The sequence below is a fragment of the Carettochelys insculpta genome, chromosome 28 (assembly GCF_033958435.1).
Source record: "Carettochelys insculpta isolate YL-2023 chromosome 28, ASM3395843v1, whole genome shotgun sequence".
NCBI classification, from domain to species: Eukaryota; Metazoa; Chordata; order Testudines; family Carettochelyidae; genus Carettochelys; species Carettochelys insculpta.
Window position 1 is genome coordinate 179,364 of NC_134164.1, and position 18,666 is coordinate 198,029.

Genomic DNA, 18,666 nt, shown 5'->3' on the forward strand with positions numbered 1-18,666 from the left:
CTCTCAGTCTCTGGGTCTGTTTGCCAGAGGCCAGAGCAGCTGAGTGGGTGTTCTGGGCAGACTGATTCTTCTCTTGCAGCAGCAGCAGTTTGGGATGGAGTGTACCAGGCCAGATGTTTGGATCCCTCTGGGAGGGCCTGGGTCAATCCTATGCCATGGCTGAGGGGTGCTGGGGGAGGGGCGGGAATTTATCCCTAATCTCCTCTGCAGGGAGGACTCGGTGGGCTGGAGGGTGAGCTGTCACTAGGGAGTTTATGTGATGGGACTGAGTCAGGGCAGTGCAGGTCACCCTTCTGTTTGAGTGCTGGTTAAAGCCGTAGTGTCCTAGCCCAGGCCTCACATCATCTGCATTGCCTCCTTCCTGTGCTTGACCTCTGCCCACGTGGCTCTTTCTTTCTTTTCCTTATCTCCCCTGCCTCTCTTCCTTGCACTGGGATGCTCTTGCCTCTCCCCCTCCCTCCCTTTCCTCCCCCAGCCATGCAGCAGGTCCTGGACAACCTGAGTGACCTGCCCAACTCCACTGGGGCGGCTGACCTCGATCTCATCTTCCTCCGAGGCATCATGGAGAGTCCAATAGTAAGATCCTTGGCTAAGGTACAGTCGCATGGGGTGGCCGGGGAAGGTGCGATGGCCAAGTTTGAATCTGCTTTTCCGGATCAAGTGCAACACTCTCTGACCCCTTCTTCCTGCTTCAGGTGCCTTTGTGTTGTGGCTTTTTTGCAAAGTCCCTGGCTCTCCCTGGTGTTCCCTGCCTGGGTGGTGAATGGGTAGCACCCCCATTTACATGGATGGGTTGGGGTAGCTGCTACAAGGCCAGGCTCTTCTGGGTGTGGTGGGAGCAGCTGATATCTAACCTGACCCTGGCTTTAGCTGCACTGACCCTGGACCAGTAGAGACTGTTGAAGCTGTACTTGGACTGCTGCTGGTTCGCCCCCTGCCCTCTTTGCCGATCACATCCAGATGCAAAGCGCAAAGGTCTGGAGTCAGGGGTCATGAGCATGAATGTGTGTGCAACAGGTGTGCACAGGTGTGAAGTGTCAGCATGTGAACTGATTGAGTGGTGTAACTGGGAGGAGGGAGTAGGCGCATACATGTGCGTAGCTGACTTGTTGGGGGGCACATGGAGTCTGTATGTGAGCAGGGCCTGTGGGTTCTGTGGAAGCTCAAGTGTGGGTGTGCATGCCTGTGGACTGTAAATGTCACTGTCTGATTGGTTTGTGTTCTTTTCAGAGAGTCTAAATATGATGTGGGGCTGTACGTATGGGTGGTTGTGAGTGTATATGAATGTTTGTTTGTATGTTGCAGGTTGTGTTCTTCAGGTTGCCTGTGTGTGCCAACAAACTCGTGTGTGTGCATCCATTGGTTACACTTTGCATATAGTGACATTGATGAGTGGATATGCACTTGTGCCTGCCTGTACGTTGGCCCCAGTCCAGTGAATGTGTGCCCATGCCAGCCTATATGCCAGCTCCTGTGTGTGTGTGTGCTGGTTCCTATGTGTTTGTATGTGTGTAGGCACACGGGTCCCTGCTTGCATGCTGGCTGCAGCCTGTGTGTTTGTGCACTTGCCCATGTGTTAGCTCCAGCATGTAGGTGTGAGTCTGGGTGTGACAAAATTATTTTTAGTACCCTTCTGTGCATTGCTCCCCAGGTGCCCAGGGAACAGCCTCCCACCCTGCTACCCCCTTAACTAGCACCAACAGAGATTTCTGCTTCCTATAATCACTCTTTTCTCCTGCTACTCTGCCCAGCCCACCCCCTGGGTCTCCCAGAGGGTTAGTGGCTGCAGGAAGTGTTTGTACCCACCTGTGTGCTGGGTCGTCTGTATGTATATGTGCCCCCGTGTGCCTGCCTGTTTGCTGGCTCCTGTGTACATGTGACTGTGCGTGTTGTGCATGGTGTACACCAGTGCTGGGTATGTGCATGCACATGCATACCAACAGTGCATGTTTGTATGTGTGCCCATGCATGCCTACTCTGTGTTTGCACATACCAGCAGTGTCTGTGTGTATGTGCAGGCATGTGCATATCTGCACTGTGTGTGTACAGGCCTGCACATACCAGTGCAGCATGTGTGTGCATGCAAACAGTGTGTGCGTGTGTTTGTGTGCATACCCACACTGCTTTTGTACACATGTGCATACCAGTGCTGTGTCTGCATGCATGTGCACAAGAACACTGTGGGGTGAGAAGGGATATGGGGATCAGTGTGTGCGTGCAGAGGGCTGCCAGGAGATCTTATCGGCTGCTTTGACAGCTGGCATGGTGAATTCTTCCCCCTCCTACTCCCCTTCCTTCCCCTGTTTTAGCTTCAGGGCTGCTGAGCTGGGTGGGGCTGGCCCGGCAGATGGGCCCCTACAGTAAAGCCAGACAGGCTGGTTGTCCCCTGCCTCCCTGTGGTTGCCTGAGAGCACAGGCTGGAGTATTAAGCACCATGTGATGGGACATCTGTGTCATGGGGTGGAAGGGGCATCACAAGCCCCCCGTCTCTTCCTCGTCACGCAGGGCTCAGTATCGGAGGGCTGGACAACCAGGGGTTGAGGCAGAAGAGGGTTAATAGGGGTATGTTGTGCTCTCTAATTCTGGCTGCAGGCTCACGAGCGCCTGGAGGAGACCAGGCTGGAGGCTGTACGAGACAACAATGTGGAGCTGGTGCAGGAGATCTTGCAGGACATCGCCCACATTGCCAGGAGCAACAGCACGGCTGCCGAGCTGGCGCGCATCCTGCAGGAGCCTCACTTCCAGGTGCCACCATGGGGAGCTGATGGGGCGGGTGGGCTCATCCCTTGCCTGTGCGCTTCTGGGAGGCTGGCCTGGGTCATGCCCCCCGGCTGTGTGTGTGTGTGTGTGTGGATGGTGCAGGGGTCTGGCTGGTATCTGGGGGGCTGGCAGGGGACCTGGCCAGGCTCATGCTCTGTGACTCTGTGTGATGTGTAAGTCTGGGATCTGGGGGCCATGGAGTGGGGCTGGCCAGGCTCATGCCCCATAGCTAAGTGTGTTTACCAGAGGGGAGGAGGGGGCTTTCAGTGGGTTCTGACTCATGCCACAGTCTAGAAGATGTTGCTGTGAATGATGTGTCCTCTGGAAGGTGGTAGTGTGACAAGACCTGCTCCTGCGGTCAGGGATCCCCTGGGCAAATAGCTCCCCAGAATCAACCCATGAAGGCTCCTGGTCTGGGATTTAGGCACTAGTCTGCAGCCAGATTCACAGGGAGGCTGGGGAGGTAACATCACAGTGTGAGCTGAGCAGCCAAAGGCGGAGATGGGATCTGATCTGTGCCACTTGGGTTGGGGTCTGTTTCCTGTCTGCACTCTGCATGCAGTGCACAAAGCCCCTTCTCCCCTGCTAACATCTCTCCCTTTCCTTCCCTCATGCTGGGCTCTAAGTCTCTCCTGGAAACCCACGACTCAGTGGCCTCTAAAAGCTACGAGACACCCCCACCCAGCCCTCTCCTGGACCCCATGTTCAACAACCAGCCGGTGCCGCCAGATGCTGTGCGCATGGTGGGGATCCGCAAGACTGCTGGGGAGCACCTGGTGAGCCTGGGGAGTGGGTGCTGGGGTAAGGGCACTGTCACCATCACCATGGGGGTCTCCCATCAGCCCTCTGTGTACCGTTAGGGAGCCTGGCGGGGGGTGCACGTCCCCTAGGAAGGCTGCTCCAGGGCATTACCAGCTCTCTAGTAACATAGACAGCCCAGGGCAGGCCAGCCTCTTTCCCCGAGCTCTGTGTCTGTACGACAAGCAAGGGAGCCCCTTCCAGGGTCCTGCTGCAACCCCTTCCCCCATTGCCAGCTGCCACCCTGTCCTTGCCCCTCCCCCTCCAGCAGGGCATCAGTGCCGTGTATTAATTGGTCTGTCCCGGGCTTGGCGAGGTGCTGGAGCTTTGCATCGTTGCAGGGAGAAGACTGGGAATGGGAGGGAATGGGGGCTGCAGGTGGGAGGGAGTTGTGTGGCAGAGGTGTGGGAGGACGGTATATAAGAGAGGAGGAGGTCTGTGTATAGGGGTGACCTGCGGAGGACATGAGGGGGAGATGTTTTGGGATGGGAGCACATGCACATACAGAGAAATGGGGTGGAGGGGCATGTGTGAGGGGAGGAGGTGGGGGCAGAGAGGGGGTCTGTGTGAGGGGAGGAGTTGTATGGTGATTGGTGTGGGGGATGTGATGTGTGAGGGGAGGAGGTGGGGGAAGAGATGGTGTGTGTGTGAAGGTAGAAGTTATGTAGTGATTGGTGTGGGGGATGGGATATGTGGGGTCAGGTGGGGGGAGGAGGTGGGGGCAGAGACGGTATATGTGGGGGGGAGGTGTACAGTGATTGGTGTGGGGGATGGGATGTGGGGACAGAAGTGCAGGGGGCTGCACATGGGGGGAGGAGGTGTCAGGACGGTGTGAAGGGAGTGATGTGGGGATAGAAATGTCAGAGGGAGGTGTGCAGGGATAGGAGCAGTATATGTACAGAGAAATGGGGTGGGGGCTGAGTGGATGAGGGCATGTGGGGCTGAGTGGATGAGGGTGAGGATGGTGTGAGTGGGGTGATATGTGAGGACACAAGTGTCAGGGAAGGTGTATCTGATAATGTGTGTGGGGTGTGGGTGTGGCACATTCCCAGCATGGGTTCCCCACACAGCCGCTCTGCCCATCCCAGAAGCTCCGCTCTCACACATAGCCCTTGCCTATGCCAGGGAGGCATCCCCCCCACTCTCCCAGCCTTGTCTGCTACAGGGTAAGAGGTGGCTAGGCTCATCCACATCCCATTAACCCCCGTCCTCCTCCCTCCCCATTTAGCTCACCCTGTCTTCCCCTCCTCATCTTACCCTCCTTCACACCCACCCGTCAGACAGAGCTGGTTGGGCAGGCTAAGCTGGGCATTGCAGGGAGGCATTGGGATGAGGCCATGTGGCAATGGGCCCGGCTGAGGCTCCAGGACTCCTCATGAGACCCTGGGGCCTGGCTGTTGTAGGGCGAAGCGCTGAGGTCTGTGCTGTCCCTTGTCCCTGCAGGGTGTGACGTTCCGGGTGGAGCGGGGTGAGCTGGTGGTCGCCCGCATACTGCACGGTGGTATGATTGACCAGCAGGGCCTGCTGCATGTTGGTGATGTCATCAAGGAGGTGAATGGCAAGGAGGTGAGCAATGACCCCAAGGTGCTGCAGGAGATGCTGAAGGATGCCACCGGCAGCGTGGTCCTCAAGATCCTGCCCAGCTACCAGGAGCCCCACCCTCCCCGGCAGGTAGGGGTCCTGCTTGTCTACACTGGGTGATATATTCCCCAGGGTGCAATTTGGACTGCCCAGTAGTGGTGTCCCTTCATTTCTGAGACCTGTGGTGCCTTTCACACTGCTTTGCTGGTGAGCAGAAATTTCTGGCCCGCTCACACAACCTCCGGCATGTAACTCACTCCCAGCTATGCAGCAGAGAGCAATTCCAGCCAGCCACTTGTGAATGACCCTGCCAAATGCCAGCAGATTCCTCACCCAGATTTCCCAGATATGTGCATTGGCTACTGCCTGGTCTACTCCCTGTGCAGATCAAGCTCATATAAAGTCCGTCATTTCATTAGGAAATGGTATGCACAAATCTTATCATCCCAAGTGATGGTTCACCAGACACTTCAATCCAAACACACTGGTGTAGATAAAACAGTAAAATGAGTTGGCCAAATCCAGAAGGAAAGATTTTAAGTGATCACAAGTCTGGAAGCATAAAAGTCAGAATCAGTTACAAAGCAAAATAAAAAGATAAAAATGTGACCTAATGTCTAAGCTTAGCAAGCGACGTGAGCTCAAAAACAAAAGTGTTTTCCCTGCCCAAATCTCACCTCAGTCTGCGCTGGCTGGTCGCTGTCCCCTTAGTTGAATGTCCTTTAGGGATTTCTTTATGGTGTCAGTAGAGAGCTAGGAAGAGGAGTGAAGTCAGGTGTTTTCCTCCCCTTTCTGTAATTCAGTTTCTTGGTCTAACTGCATCTTGGCTGAGTCATGGTGACATGCAGTCTGTGGTAGGTGTGACATTTGGATTGTCTGTGTGAATTTCTTGTTTACCCCTTCCCCTCTGCTGGAGTGTCGCTGCTGGCGTAGGTAATAGCCCTTTAACTCTTGGCCAGGGTCAATGTGCTTTTGTCTCTGAAAAACTGGTCAGGGCCTGCTTTTCTCAAACATGGAGCATGTCTGAGCAATGACATACAGTAGAACTTTGTATCTTTTTACCTGCAATGTTGATACACATGTTTTACCAGGACAGTAATGTTCAGCAGATTGAGTTTTAAATGATGCTTCACAAGGCATACTTTGTACAACGTTTATCATAGCCCTAAGAAAGGGATGAACAGGAGGTGCAGGAGTCACAGGGGTTTATGCACTGCACCCCCTTTTATATCTCCCTGGGATACTGAGGCTCCTGCACTGAACCCTGTCTTTAAGCTAACCTTCAGGTATGTGAAACATGTGCATTGCCCCCACTCTTTGCACCACCCTTGGGTACATAGAGAACATGCTCCCTTTATAACCCCTCCTTGGGTGCCTGAGCAACATGCTGTGGTACCTCATTATAAATCTCCATGTGCCTGCCCTACTTTGCCCCTCCTTCTCATCCTGGTCAGTTCCCAGCCAGGAAACATCCCAGGAGAAGGCCAGCAGGGATGCCTTGGGCATGGAGCTGGAAGAATTTAATTAGCAGCTGTCAGCTCAGCGTGCTTAGTGGAGCTGGACTGAGCATAGCCTGAGCACTGTGCCTCTTGCTTCCCCTGGGTGCAGGGACCTCTGGATAAACCCAGGACGGGAGCTGACAGCTGCCTGGATTCTTCTGAGTGCGTGTGCTCTGCACTCTCAGGGAGTGGGTGACTCACTCGCTCTGACCGGTCTGAGTCAAGACTTCCCATCACCTGCTTCCTTCATCCCAGGCCTCTTGGATGCTGTGTGTCTGCTTCTGGTAGACAGACAGGTTGTTGCGGAAGGGTGTGATTGCTAGTGTGTTTGGGGTGTGATACCCATGGCATATGTGTTTGCCTGTTAGCTTACTAGTCTAGCTACATGCTGGCCACATGGGACAGCTCCACTCCTGATCTGTGCCTCAGTTTCACCATGTGTAACAGGAGGAGGATGATACATATGGAAGCATAAGTCAGTGTGCACAAGTTATATAGGTAGGCATGTGTGTGTTGCTGCATAGAATAGATTCAGGCCCCTGTGTGTGCCTGTGTATATTTACAAAGTATATATGCAGGAGTGTGTGTGTATCTTTGTATATGTTACTCCCAGGGGCATTCTGCACCAAAAATTAATAATACTGCTCACATTATTTTAAAATAATGCAAATTTTCTTTGTCAGAATAATCATTCCAGTTTCAATGATTTTTGTAATTTATTTCAAAACACCTATCAGGAAGCATGCTAACAATTCACACACAAATTCATTTATGACAATCTAGTTCCTATTTCTCTGTCCCCCTTTGTAGAGGCCAGTTGGGGGGCCCCTCCAGCCAATATAGCTGGACCCCTCCCTACCAGAACCCAGGGATCCAGATGGAGAAAGAGCTGGATGGTGGGTCCCAGGCTTGTATGGAGTTTCGTGAACTTTTATCTCCTTTCCACAGGTGGTGCTGGGAACTGCAGCTGCCAGGAACCCTTTGGGTTCCACCCCCACCCCCCAAATCCCTCCAGCAGCATCTTCTCTGTGTTTCCTGAGCAATGCTGGGCCCAGCAGCACCTAGCTGCAGCTGGAAACAGCACAGCAGCCTGTTTCTGGGGTGGGAAAAGAAATTCTGTGTGCCCAATGTTAATTCCTACAAAAACAATGGATAGACTTTGGCTACGTCTACACGTGAAGCCAACATCGAAATAGCTTATTTCGATGAATAACGTCTACACGTCCTCCAGGGCTGGCAACGTCGATGTTCAACTTCGACGTTGCGCGGCACCACATCGAAATAGGCGCTGCGAGGGTACGTCTACACGCCAAAGTAGCACACATCGAAATAAGGGTGCCAGGCACAGCTGCAGACAGGGTCACAGGGTGGACTCAACAGCAAGCCGCTCCCTTAAAGGGCCCCTCCCAGACACAGTTGCACTAAACAACACAAGATCCACAGAGCCGACAACTGGTTGCAGACCCTGTGCCTGCAGCATGGATCCCCAGCTGCCGCAGCAGCAGCCAGAAGCCCTGGGCTAAGGGCTGCTGCCCACGGTGACCATAGAGCCCCGCAGGGGCTGGAGAGAGAGCATCTCTCAACCCCCCAGCTGATGGCCGCCATGGAGGACCCGGCAATTTCGACGTTGCGGGATGCGGATCGTCTACACGGTCCCTACTTTGACGTTGAACGTCGAAGTAGGGCGCTATTCCGATCCCCTCATGAGGTTAGCGACTTCGACGTCTCGCCGCCTAACATCGAAGTTAACTTCAAAATAGCGCCCGACGCGTGTAGCCGCGACGGGCGCTATTTCGAAGTTAGTGCCACTACTTCGAAGTAGCGTGCACGTGTAGACACAGCTTTTGGCACCTTAACAATGAACAGAATGATTTGGGCATCAACTTTCATGTGCTGGAGCCCACTTTGCTAGCTTATGCCCAAGTAACTGTATGAGTCTTCAAGGCACCACAGGTCTCCTGGTTGTTTTTGCTGAAACAGACTAACACGGCCACATCTCTGAAACGCATTAACTGTCGCAAAATTCTTCTTGTGCAGTGGTGCAGAATTCCCCCCAGGAGTAATATACAGGGGCCTTAGTGTGCAGCTGTGCAGTGTGTGAGAGAAAGAAAAAGAGATACAGGCCTGTGTGTGTAGTTGTGTTGTGTATATGAAAGTATGTGTGCGCCTGTATAATGTGCAGGCCTGTGTCTGGTTGTGTGTGTTTGCAGCTGTGGAGTATATAGGAGGTGTGTGTGTGTGTGTGTGTGTAAAGGGCAGAGCTGTATGTGGTTTTAAGAGTGTGTAGCTTTGTCACGTGAAGGTCTGTATGTAACATGCAGCCTGTATGTGGTTTTGTGTCCATGTATAGCTGTGGAGTATATTTGAAGGGGAGTGTGTGTGTGTGTGTGTGTGAGTGTGAGAGAGAGAGAGAGAGAGAGAGAGAGAGAGATCTATGCAGGCCTGTGTCTGGTTGTGTATGTGTAGCTGTGGAGTATATAGGAAGGCGTGTGTCTATCTCCCTGCTGGGTTGATGGTGTCCCCATCTGTCTGTGCTGGATTTGATGATGGATAATCACAGCAGTGGAGGGTGAGAGGGTGGGTGGTTGCATGCGTTCAGCCCCCTAGAGGAGAATATCCCTGTCCCAGCTGCTCTGAGTGCCCCTCCCTTCTTGCCCGTGCTCCTACCAACGTGGGCTATGAATCTGTACCGGGCCTGCCCTGAGCCCAAGGACAGGGCTGTTGGCTGGCACTGGCCTCACACCTGCAGAAGGCAGTGACTGCAGCAAAGGCCATGGTGTGAGCACCCCTATGGGGAGGATGGGCAGATTAGGCACATGCATGAAAGCTAAAGTAAAGCTAAAAACTGCCACCAAAAGAGAGCTGGAAGAGAAGGAATTGTGGGACCCTGAACTTGAACTCCCACAGCTCTTGGAGAGTGGTGATGGTGTCCCACAAGCCACTGGAAAAGCTTCCCACAAGGCAGTGCTCCAAGTAATGGGCGGGGGGCACTGGGACCTGCATGCACAGTGCCACTTGCCTTTTCCCCCATGCCTCGTGGCACTGTGAGGTCCCACTGCACCAACAAAGACAGCCACACACAGACAGGCTGTCCTGGCATATCTGTACAGGGTGCCCTTTCCAGCAAAACATTGTGGCATGGACAAGCCCTTTGTGAATGCATTTTACCAGCTTCCTGGAGACTGAGCTACTTGCGATTTACCATGTGCTTGCCCATCCTCTCACCAACCCAGCTGTCCCAGACAGGGAAACTTGCCCTCTGCTTGTCTACGTGCATTTGTGCCTACTTCCCAATTAACTCCAAGTAGTTAACGTCTCTGGAAAGGCAAGTGAGGACATGCTCTGCTCATGACGACACAGATTTTGCCCTTTTCCTAGGGAACAAAATGAATGCTAGTCATCCAGTCTGGGGACTGGCAACCAGTGTTCCCTATATGCTGTGCACTTGGGTGGACACCCCAGAGAGATTTACATGCCTGGCACCTGCTCTCAGTCCCATGTGCTGTGGGGCCCAGGAACTGAAAGGAGCCAGGTAGCAAGAGGTGAGCCAGAGATGGGCTGCTCTCTGCGCTTCCATCTGTCTCGTTTGTCACCTCACAGTGGGAAGCACTGCAGAGTCCTCTCCCCATCTTTCCCAGTTCCAGGTGCCCTCCATCTCTTCCTCTCCCTTTGCCCAGCTCCCCTTCCATCCTGCCCCAGGTGCCCCCCATGCACCTCTGCTCCAGGTGCCGCCCTTCCTCTACCCAGCTCTGGGTAGGGCCCTGCTGGTCCCCCCCCCCAATCCCTGCTCCCACAGCCCTTCCTCCATCCCTGCTCCGGACAAGGCCCTACCAGCCCTCTTGATCTCTGCTCCCAGCAGTTCTTCCTTCATGGCAGGGCTCTCCCACCCTCTTCCACCTCTGCTCCCATGGCCTCAACTCCCATCCACCCCTGTTCCCAGAGGCAAGCTCACAACAGTTCAGAGTCTGGGGAGCAGTGGAGAGGCCTGGCTGTGCACCCGATAGCTCCCCATGGCCACCATGTGGGGAGATGATGGAGCCTTTAGCTTGCGGTCTGTTGTTTTCATTGCAGGGCGGGGGGGAGGACTCTATGAGCCCAAGGCATTACTGTAATCCAGACACTGAACATTTCAGATGGGGCTAAGGGTGTAGTGTCCAGAGACAGCAGGCAGCTCAGCCCTAGGGCAGACCCCCACTACAGAACCTTGGGGACCTCATGCAAGGTACAGAAAAGAAGAATTTGAAGAGTCAGGTTTAAATCGGGCTTGTCTTTTAGCAACCTCCTGTGTCCCCTTCGCCTTGAGCTGCGGAGTTTCCAAAGGATGAAGCCCTGGGGCTGAGTCTCCTGGATGGTGTACAAGCTGGCGATAACTGTCTTGTCTCAGGGATGGGAGGCTGAAGCTGCCCTTGTTCACGTCCAATCCTTTTCTCAGAAGACAAGCCAAGACAAACACAAAGTGGGAGAGCAAAGCTGGAAGCTGCAGCTTCTCTCGACTTTCACTTACTGCCTCATTAGTGGAGAAAACTGGGCCCAGCATATGGCCTGATCAGGTGCTCCAGGTCTGGCCTATTTGGAGCAGAATGAGGCTGTTTAGGGCTTTGCTTTTTAAATGTCTCTTTCTGCTCACAGCTGTGTTGCTAAAAGCACAGTCTTGGCCAGCTAAGCTGATCTCTTCTGAGGCAGGAGAAACCAGAGAGCTTGGACAGAGACAGAGGCGGCACAGAAGGGAAGGATCCATGGGGGTGGTGTGGAGAGGGAATTTCACATCCCAGGCAGTCCTGGTGTCATTTGAGTTCCTCTTTCTGTCCTGGTCTGGTCAGGACCTGGCTTGGGATTGGGGCGATGGTGGGGGTGACCCCCATGGTTGGGAGGTTTGCTCCAGTTGTCAGATTGTCTCCCAGAGTCCTTCTGATACACCCCAAAAGGGAGCAATGGATGGACTGTTCCAGCCCCTCATTATTGGCTCCACCAATTAGGCCTAATAGCCAATGCCCTGATTTTGGGGTGTCTCTACTCTTCGTGTTTGCCAGGCATAACCATGGCCCTGCCCTAGAATGAGAGGCTGTTTTGTCCAGTGTGTCAGTCTGCCTCACATTTGCACCATTCCCAGACCCATGTGTTGGGCTAGTAGATGGAAACATGTCAAGTTTCACAGTGGGGCTCACAGGTAGGGTCAGTCTCTGGCCCTGTTGTCACATCACCTCCCAGATCCGCCCCATCCAGGGGAGGGGGAACTGAATTCTCCCACCTGCCTGACGCTGGGTTTCCAGGTGCTCTGCACTGCCCTGTGGGGCCTGGATTTGCCAGACAGCCCAGCTCCCCAGCGAGGCAGGGGCCCTTCTGCTCCCCCTGCCTAGAAATGACCCCACGTTCTCCTGACAGGTGTTTGTGAAGTCCCACTTTGACTACGACCCAGCCAGCGACAACCTCATCCCCTGCAAGGAGGCAGGGTTAAAATTCACTGCTGGAGACCTGCTGCAGATCGTCAACCAGGATGACCCCAACTGGTGGCAGGTGAGGACAGTGGGGTGGCCCCCAACCCATGCCTGGGCACTGCCTTACACCCTGGGCAGGCGTGGGCGGGAGGGGTGGATTGTTGAGGTGGAGGGGGGTCTTGAACCATCTGCAAACCAGAGAGGTGCTGGTAAAACGATCCCATGGCCACTGCTGCTCTGACCAATGGGCTGGTGGTGAGGGCAGCCGACTGGAGGATGAGGATCTGGGGATAGGGCTGTGGTGTAGTGAGGGAGGTGTGGGACAGGCCGAGAGCTAGGGAAGACCCCCTGCTGGCTGAAATCTAAGCTGGCAGGTAACAGATAGGGGCGCCCTTCGGGCTCCTCTCCCCAAGATGGATTGGAATGACCGTCTCTGTCTGCTGTACTGACACCTCTGTACTGAGCTGTGTCTGTCTACTAATAATAAACTTCCCATTCTATCTGCTGAGTGAGAGTCACTTCTGACTGTGGTTGGGGTGCAGAGCTTGGAGACCCCTGAACCTCCTTAAAGGGGCTGTAGGTGGCTTTGGTGGGAGAGTTTTGGGGATGGGGACTGTAGAGTAGAGGGCTGTGGTGATTAGCCAGTGGGCAGCCCCAGGACTGGGTTGGAAAATGGGCTGTTGGTTGCCCCCAGGCAGGAGTGCTCCTCAGGTTGGAGGCTGTGGTGGGCCTCAGGTGAGGGTCTCTGGGGGTGGGGGCCATACTGGATTCCAGGATGGTGGACTTGACAGGGAGTGGCTGTGTGGTGTGGATGACTCACCATGCCTGGGTGCCATTGCAGGCCTGCCACGTGGAGGGCGGCAGCGCTGGCCTCATCCCGAGCCAGCTGCTGGAGGAGAAGCGGAAGGCCTTTGTGAAGCGTGACCTTGAAGTTCCCCCCACGTCCGGTAGGAGGGTCCCACAGATGCCACAGGCAGGCCTGGTGCACACAGGGCCCTGCTCTCCATGCCCATAGCCATGGTGCGAGCCATCTCTGCCCCTTGGAAAGGGCCCTGAGCCAGACTAGTGCCCATCCTGGTAGCCAGTGATGGGCCCCCACAAGCCTCAGCTATGTCCTGAGGAGTTTGCAGTGGCAGCTCCCTGACACCCCCTGCCCTGGGGAATGTCTCCAGCCAGAGCAGCATCCCATTCTGGGCTGGGCTTGCCTGTGGCAGCACCTGATTCCCACCCACCCCCAGCCCTCATGCGGGCTCGCCTGCAGCTGAATGAGTCCGTTTTGCTCTCGGCAGGTACCCTGTGCGGTAGCATCAGTGGGAAGAAGAAGAAGAGGATGATGTACCTGACAACGAAAAATGCAGGTGAGTGCCATAGCTGTCCTTGCCCTGTATGGCCTCCCCCTCGCCCAATCCCTGGGCTGGGGGCACTGGGTGAGTACTGACTGCCTTCTCTTCCCTGCCCCGCCTAGAGTTTGACCGGCATGAGCTGCTCATCTATGAGGAGGTGGCCCGCGTGCCCCCATTCCGCAGGAAAACCCTGGTGCTGATTGGGGCCCAGGGTGTCGGGCGGCGCAGCCTCAAGAACAAGCTCATCATGTCAGACCAGGCGCGCTATGGGACTACTGTCCCCTGTGAGTAGAGATGGCCATCCCAGACCTGCAGGGTGCAGGGGAGGGGCTCAGGGTGGCTCTCTCCCTCTGGAGTTAGTGCTAACTTGGATGTGCACCCTGGTCTGACCCCTTCTCTGGAGGGGGCTGGTGCTGATGGTGACAGATGGCCTGGCCTCATGTTACTCATGCCTCTGAATGGTGCTGGGTAATCTCAGTGTGCTCTGTGGCATACTGGTGTGTGCATCCTGCCCCAGGCCCAGGTGGATGTACACAGAGGTGTGGAATGCAGGCACCTGGATCCCTGGGCAGGGCAGGGCAGGGCAGGGCAGGCTGGGGGAGACCTAGGGATGAAAAGCTCCAGCTCTGTCCTTCAGCAGAGGGGTAGCGAGAGCCAGGTAGGCAGACTGATGCTGTCTTGGGCCTGGCTAGGACGCAAGGCAGGCAGAGAGTGTGCCAGAGCATACGTCCCGCACAGCAAGATTTTTCCAGCTGGTCAGGCTCAGCATAACCAGTGCTGCTGCTTGCCTGCGTTGGGCCACAGCGCTGCTGATCATGGGTGCCCTGGGCGTCGGGATGTGGAGGGCATCGCAGAGCAGGAGAGGGGCCTGGCTCTGTGGTGCACCTGCACTTGAGCTAGCACAGCAGCTTCTGGAGCTGCACCCAGAGAGAGGGCAGTGAGCTGGAGGGAGAGTGGAGAGGAGTGACAGAAAGGATCCAGGGGGCTAAAGAGCTGAACAGGCCAGATGCTTAACAGGCATAAATCATCCTTAGGAGCTGTGGCCCATTGACATCAGCTGGCTGCCTGAGCCCATGTATTTCGGTTGGCTGGTGTTCAGCAGGCTGATGGGGGGTCATAGGGCCCCCCGCTGTAACTGACCATGGCCTGTTTGTAATGGAGCAGCAACCCCTGTTGCTGAAGTGTCCATGGTGCACAGCAACTGCTTTCCTGAGGAAGGGGCTGGCTCTGTGGCAGGAGTGGGGAGGGAGTCTGCATTCGGGGGCTCTGTGAAATGGTGTGTCAGATAAAGATGCATGGAACTGGAGTGAAACCACATCTGATCCAGGCCACTGACCTTCCACCCCCCCTGCCTGTTGTGCCTTTGAAGGGGCCAGGGGCCATACCTTCCCTGCTGCAGGCAGTCACAGTGCAGGAGCTGTCCCAGAGATTTCAAGGCAGAACTTTCTGGCTCCTGATACTGACCCACAGTTCAGCCAGCTGGCTTCCTGGGCTTGGGACAGAACTGGGCCCAAGCCACAGAACTGGGAACTAGATTGGCAGTTTTCCTCAGTTTGTGGGTGTTTGGCCTGGTGGTTCTGGATCAGCTCAGTGTAGGGATGGGGCAGCAGCACAGGGTGGGCTTGGAACTGATTTGTCAGGCTTTGGGTTATGATTGTGATTTGAGTTGAACACTCAGCTTGATCCCAGAGGTGGAGGCATGTGGCCTCGATTCCGCTTCTGCCTACCATTGGAACGGCCGCAGAGCTTGGCACTGACTCTCTGGGCTCTCAGATTAGGGCTGTGTTTGGGTCTGACCCTTTATGGTGGCTCTGTAAGCCACGTGTGGCACAGACAGGCCTTGTTATTCCTGTGCCCTTCGGCAGACACTTCGCGGAAGCCCAAGGACCATGAGAAGAATGGACAGGGCTACTGCTTTGTGTCACGGGGGGAGATGGAGGTGGACATCAAAGCTGGCCGCTACCTGGAGCATGGCGAGTATGAGGGGAACCTCTACGGCACCAAGATTGACTCCATCCACGAGGTGGTGGAGGCTGGCAAGATGTGCATCCTGGACGTGAACCCACAGGTTTGTGTTGCAGGGACAGACCCTGCTGAGCAGCCTCAAGCCATGTGGAAGGGAGGGTTGGGCTCTAGCTTGAGGCTCTGGAAAGTGACCACAGCTTGGGCAAGGGCAAGGCAAGCTTCCCCCATGCCCATCCTCCCACCTCTTTCGGAGGGGAGCAGCCTGGCCTGCTGAGTACAATCATGCCACTGAGCACAATCATGCAGCGGGGTCTAAAACCAATATGCAGTAAGACATGCCCAGCGCCGGCAAACTCCCTTTCCCAAAGAGCCTTCTGACATAAACAACAAAACAGAGGTGGGGAAGGGAAACTGAGGCCTGTAGAAGGTCAGTGACAGAGCTAGGAGAAGCCAAATATTCTAGTTCCCAGCCCAGCACCATACTCACTAGGAAACACTGTTTCTCCTGGGTCATCAGAGGTAGTGGTTGTGGGTTGTTCCCACCAGCACTGCAGCTGATCCAGGAGGCTAGCACAAAAGGCTTTGGGTCCCCTTTCCAGTGCCCCAGATGTGCAGTTTTATCTCACACGTATCTTACAGAGCTGGAAGGGACCTTGAGGTCACTGGCCGTGTCTACACTAGCCCCAAACTTCGAAATGGCTATGCAAATGGCCATTTTGAAGTTTACTAATGAAGTGCTGAAATACATATTCAGTGCTTCATTAGCATGCGGGCGGCCGCGGCACTTCGAAATTGATCTGCCTCACTGCCGCGCGGCTTGTCCCGATGGGGCTCCTTTTCAAAAGGATCCTGCCTACTTCGAAGTCCCCTTATTCCCATCTGCTCATAGGAATAAGGGGACATTGAACTAGGCGGGGTCCTTTCGAAAAGGAGCCCTGTTGGGACAAGCCGTGTGGCGGTGAGGTGCATCAATTTCGAAGTGCCGTGGCCGCCCGCATGCTAATGAAGCACTGAAAATGTATTTCAGCGCTTCATTAGTAAACTTCAAAACGGCCATTTGCATGGCAATTTCGAAGTTTGGGGCTAGTGTAGACATGGCCACTGAGTCCAGTCCCCTGCCTTCTCTGCAGGACCAAGCACCTTCCCTGAGAGTTTTTTTTAAAAGTTGATTTGCCCCTAAAATGGCCTCCTCAACCATTGAGCTCCTAACCCTGGGTTTACAAGGCCAATGCTCAAACCACTGAGCTATCCCTCTCGCAAACAGAGCGTAGGTCCTGGCTCCCAGTCTAGCTCTACTCTAACCACTGAACTGTCACCCCACCTCCCCAGGGATGTGGGGCAGGATGGGACGAGAAGGGGAGTAGAACCCAGGCTTCCATCCCCAATGGGGGACATGGAGATATACATGTGTCTCACAGACCTGGAAGGGACCTTGAGTGGTTATCAAGTCCAGTCCCTGCACTCACAACAGGACTTATCACTAGCCCTGACAATTTTTTTTTTTTTTGTAAATCTAACCTGCCCAGACACTTGAAAGAGCCCCCTCAAGGACTGAGCTTGCAACCCTGAGTTTACAAGGCCAATGTTCAAACCACCAAGCTCTCTTTCTCTCTTCACATGCATCCCTTTGGAAGCTTGCGGGTCCTAGGTCCACACTGACTGTTTTTGTGTCATCCTGTCAAACCAATCTGACAGTTTTCTTTGATAGGATAATGAGCCTTGTGGATAGGGGAGAAGTGGTAGATGTGGTATACCTAGACTTTTGTAAAGCATTTGATACCATCTCACATGGTATTCGTATTTAAAAAAAAAACAAACTAGGCCAATACTATTTAGATGAGGCTACTATAAGGTGAGTGCATAACTGGCTGGATAACCGTACTCAGAGAGTAGTTCTTAATGGTTCTCAATCCTGCTAGAAACGTATAACAAGTGGGGTTCTGCAGGGGTTCTGTTCAATATCTTCATCAACAATTTAGATATTGGCACAGAAAGTATGCTTATTATGTTTGCAGATGATACCAAGCTGGGAGGGGTTGCAACTGCTTTGGAGGATAGGGTCATAATTCAAAATGATCTGGATAAATTGGAGAAATGGTCTGAGGTAAACAGGATGAAGTTTAATAAGGACAAATGCAAAGAGCTCCACACGAGAAGTCATTCTTCCGCTCTACTCTGCCCTGGTTAGGCCTCAGCTGGAGTATTGTGTCCAGTTCTGGGCACTGCAGTTCAAGAACGATATGGAGAAATTAGAGAGGGTCTGGAAAAGAGGAACAAGAATGATTAAAGGTCTAGAGAATGTGACCTATGAAGAAAGGCTGAAAGAATTGGGCTTGTTTAGTTTGGAAAAGAGAAGATTGAAGGGGGGACATGTTAGCGGTTTTCAGGTATCTAAAAGGGTGTCATAAGGAGGAGGGAGAAAACAACTTGTGTTTTGGCCTCTGAGGATAGAACAAGAGGCAATGGACTTAAACTGCAGCAAGGGAGGTTTAGGTTGGGCATTAGAAAAAAGTTCCTAACTGTAAGGGTAGTCAAACAGTGGAATAAATTGCCAAGGGAGGTTGTGGAATCTCCATCGCTGGAGATATTTAAGAACAGGTTAGATAGATGTCTGTCAGGGGTGGTTTAGACAGTACTTGGTCCTGCCATTGGGGCAGGGGGCTGGACTCGATAGCTTCTCGAGGTCCCTTCCAGTCCTAGTATTCTGTGATTCTGTGATCTAGGCGGTGAAGGTGCTGAGAACAGCCGAATTCGTCCCTTATGTGGTCTTCATTGAAGCCCCAGACTATGAGACACTGCGAGCCATAAACAAGGCAGCATTGGAGAGTGGCGTGGCCACAAAGCAACTTACGGTGAGTCCACCCTCACCCCGTCCCCTTGCATGGTGCCAGGAGGGGAGGCGGTCACAGGGTCTTCCCTGGTCCTCCGGCCCATGCCATACCCAGGATGGCAGACCTAGGGCAGGCTTGGACTCCACGGGTTTTTTCCGTATGTGCACATGGCTTTGTGCACAAGTATGTGTGTGACACATGCTGGGATTGGGGCCTTCCTCTTCCCTGGTGACCTTATGGCCCCTTTTGGCATAGGTGCTCAGAGCTTCTCCATCCAGCTCCCCCCTGAATGGAGGCCACAAGTGGGACTCACCATTGAGAAGGCTCACCAGAGCGATCTTCCTGCCAAGTGCGTGGTGCAGTCCTTTCCCCCTGCTACCCAGAGCCACCCAGGAGAACTGGTCCATTGTCCCGGGGCTGAGGGCTGGCCTGGCAGGCAGTTGGCTTGGTCACA

At 54.2% G+C, this 18,666-nt stretch overlaps 1 protein-coding gene across 3 annotated transcripts in view; it reads left to right on the forward strand.

Moving 5' to 3' along the window:
• MPP2 (MAGUK p55 scaffold protein 2) overlaps positions 1-18,666 on the forward strand; it is a 38,153-nt gene that overhangs the window by 18,194 nt on the left and 1,293 nt on the right. For 2 of the 3 annotated variants that reach the window (XM_074979174.1, XM_074979175.1), the window contains exons 3-12: positions 476-576; positions 2,593-2,745; positions 3,387-3,536; positions 5,002-5,229; positions 12,021-12,152; positions 12,915-13,020; positions 13,363-13,431; positions 13,539-13,700; positions 15,282-15,484; positions 18,105-18,233. In XM_074979174.1, the coding sequence (XP_074835275.1) occupies positions 476-576; positions 2,593-2,745; positions 3,387-3,536; positions 5,002-5,229; positions 12,021-12,152; positions 12,915-13,020; positions 13,363-13,431; positions 13,539-13,700; positions 15,282-15,484; positions 18,105-18,233 (1,433 nt within the window). The remainder of the gene's footprint in view (positions 1-475; positions 577-2,592; positions 2,746-3,386; positions 3,537-5,001; positions 5,230-12,020; positions 12,153-12,914; positions 13,021-13,362; positions 13,432-13,538; positions 13,701-15,281; positions 15,485-18,104; positions 18,234-18,666) is intronic. The other variant, XM_074979176.1, reaches the window with a different exon arrangement.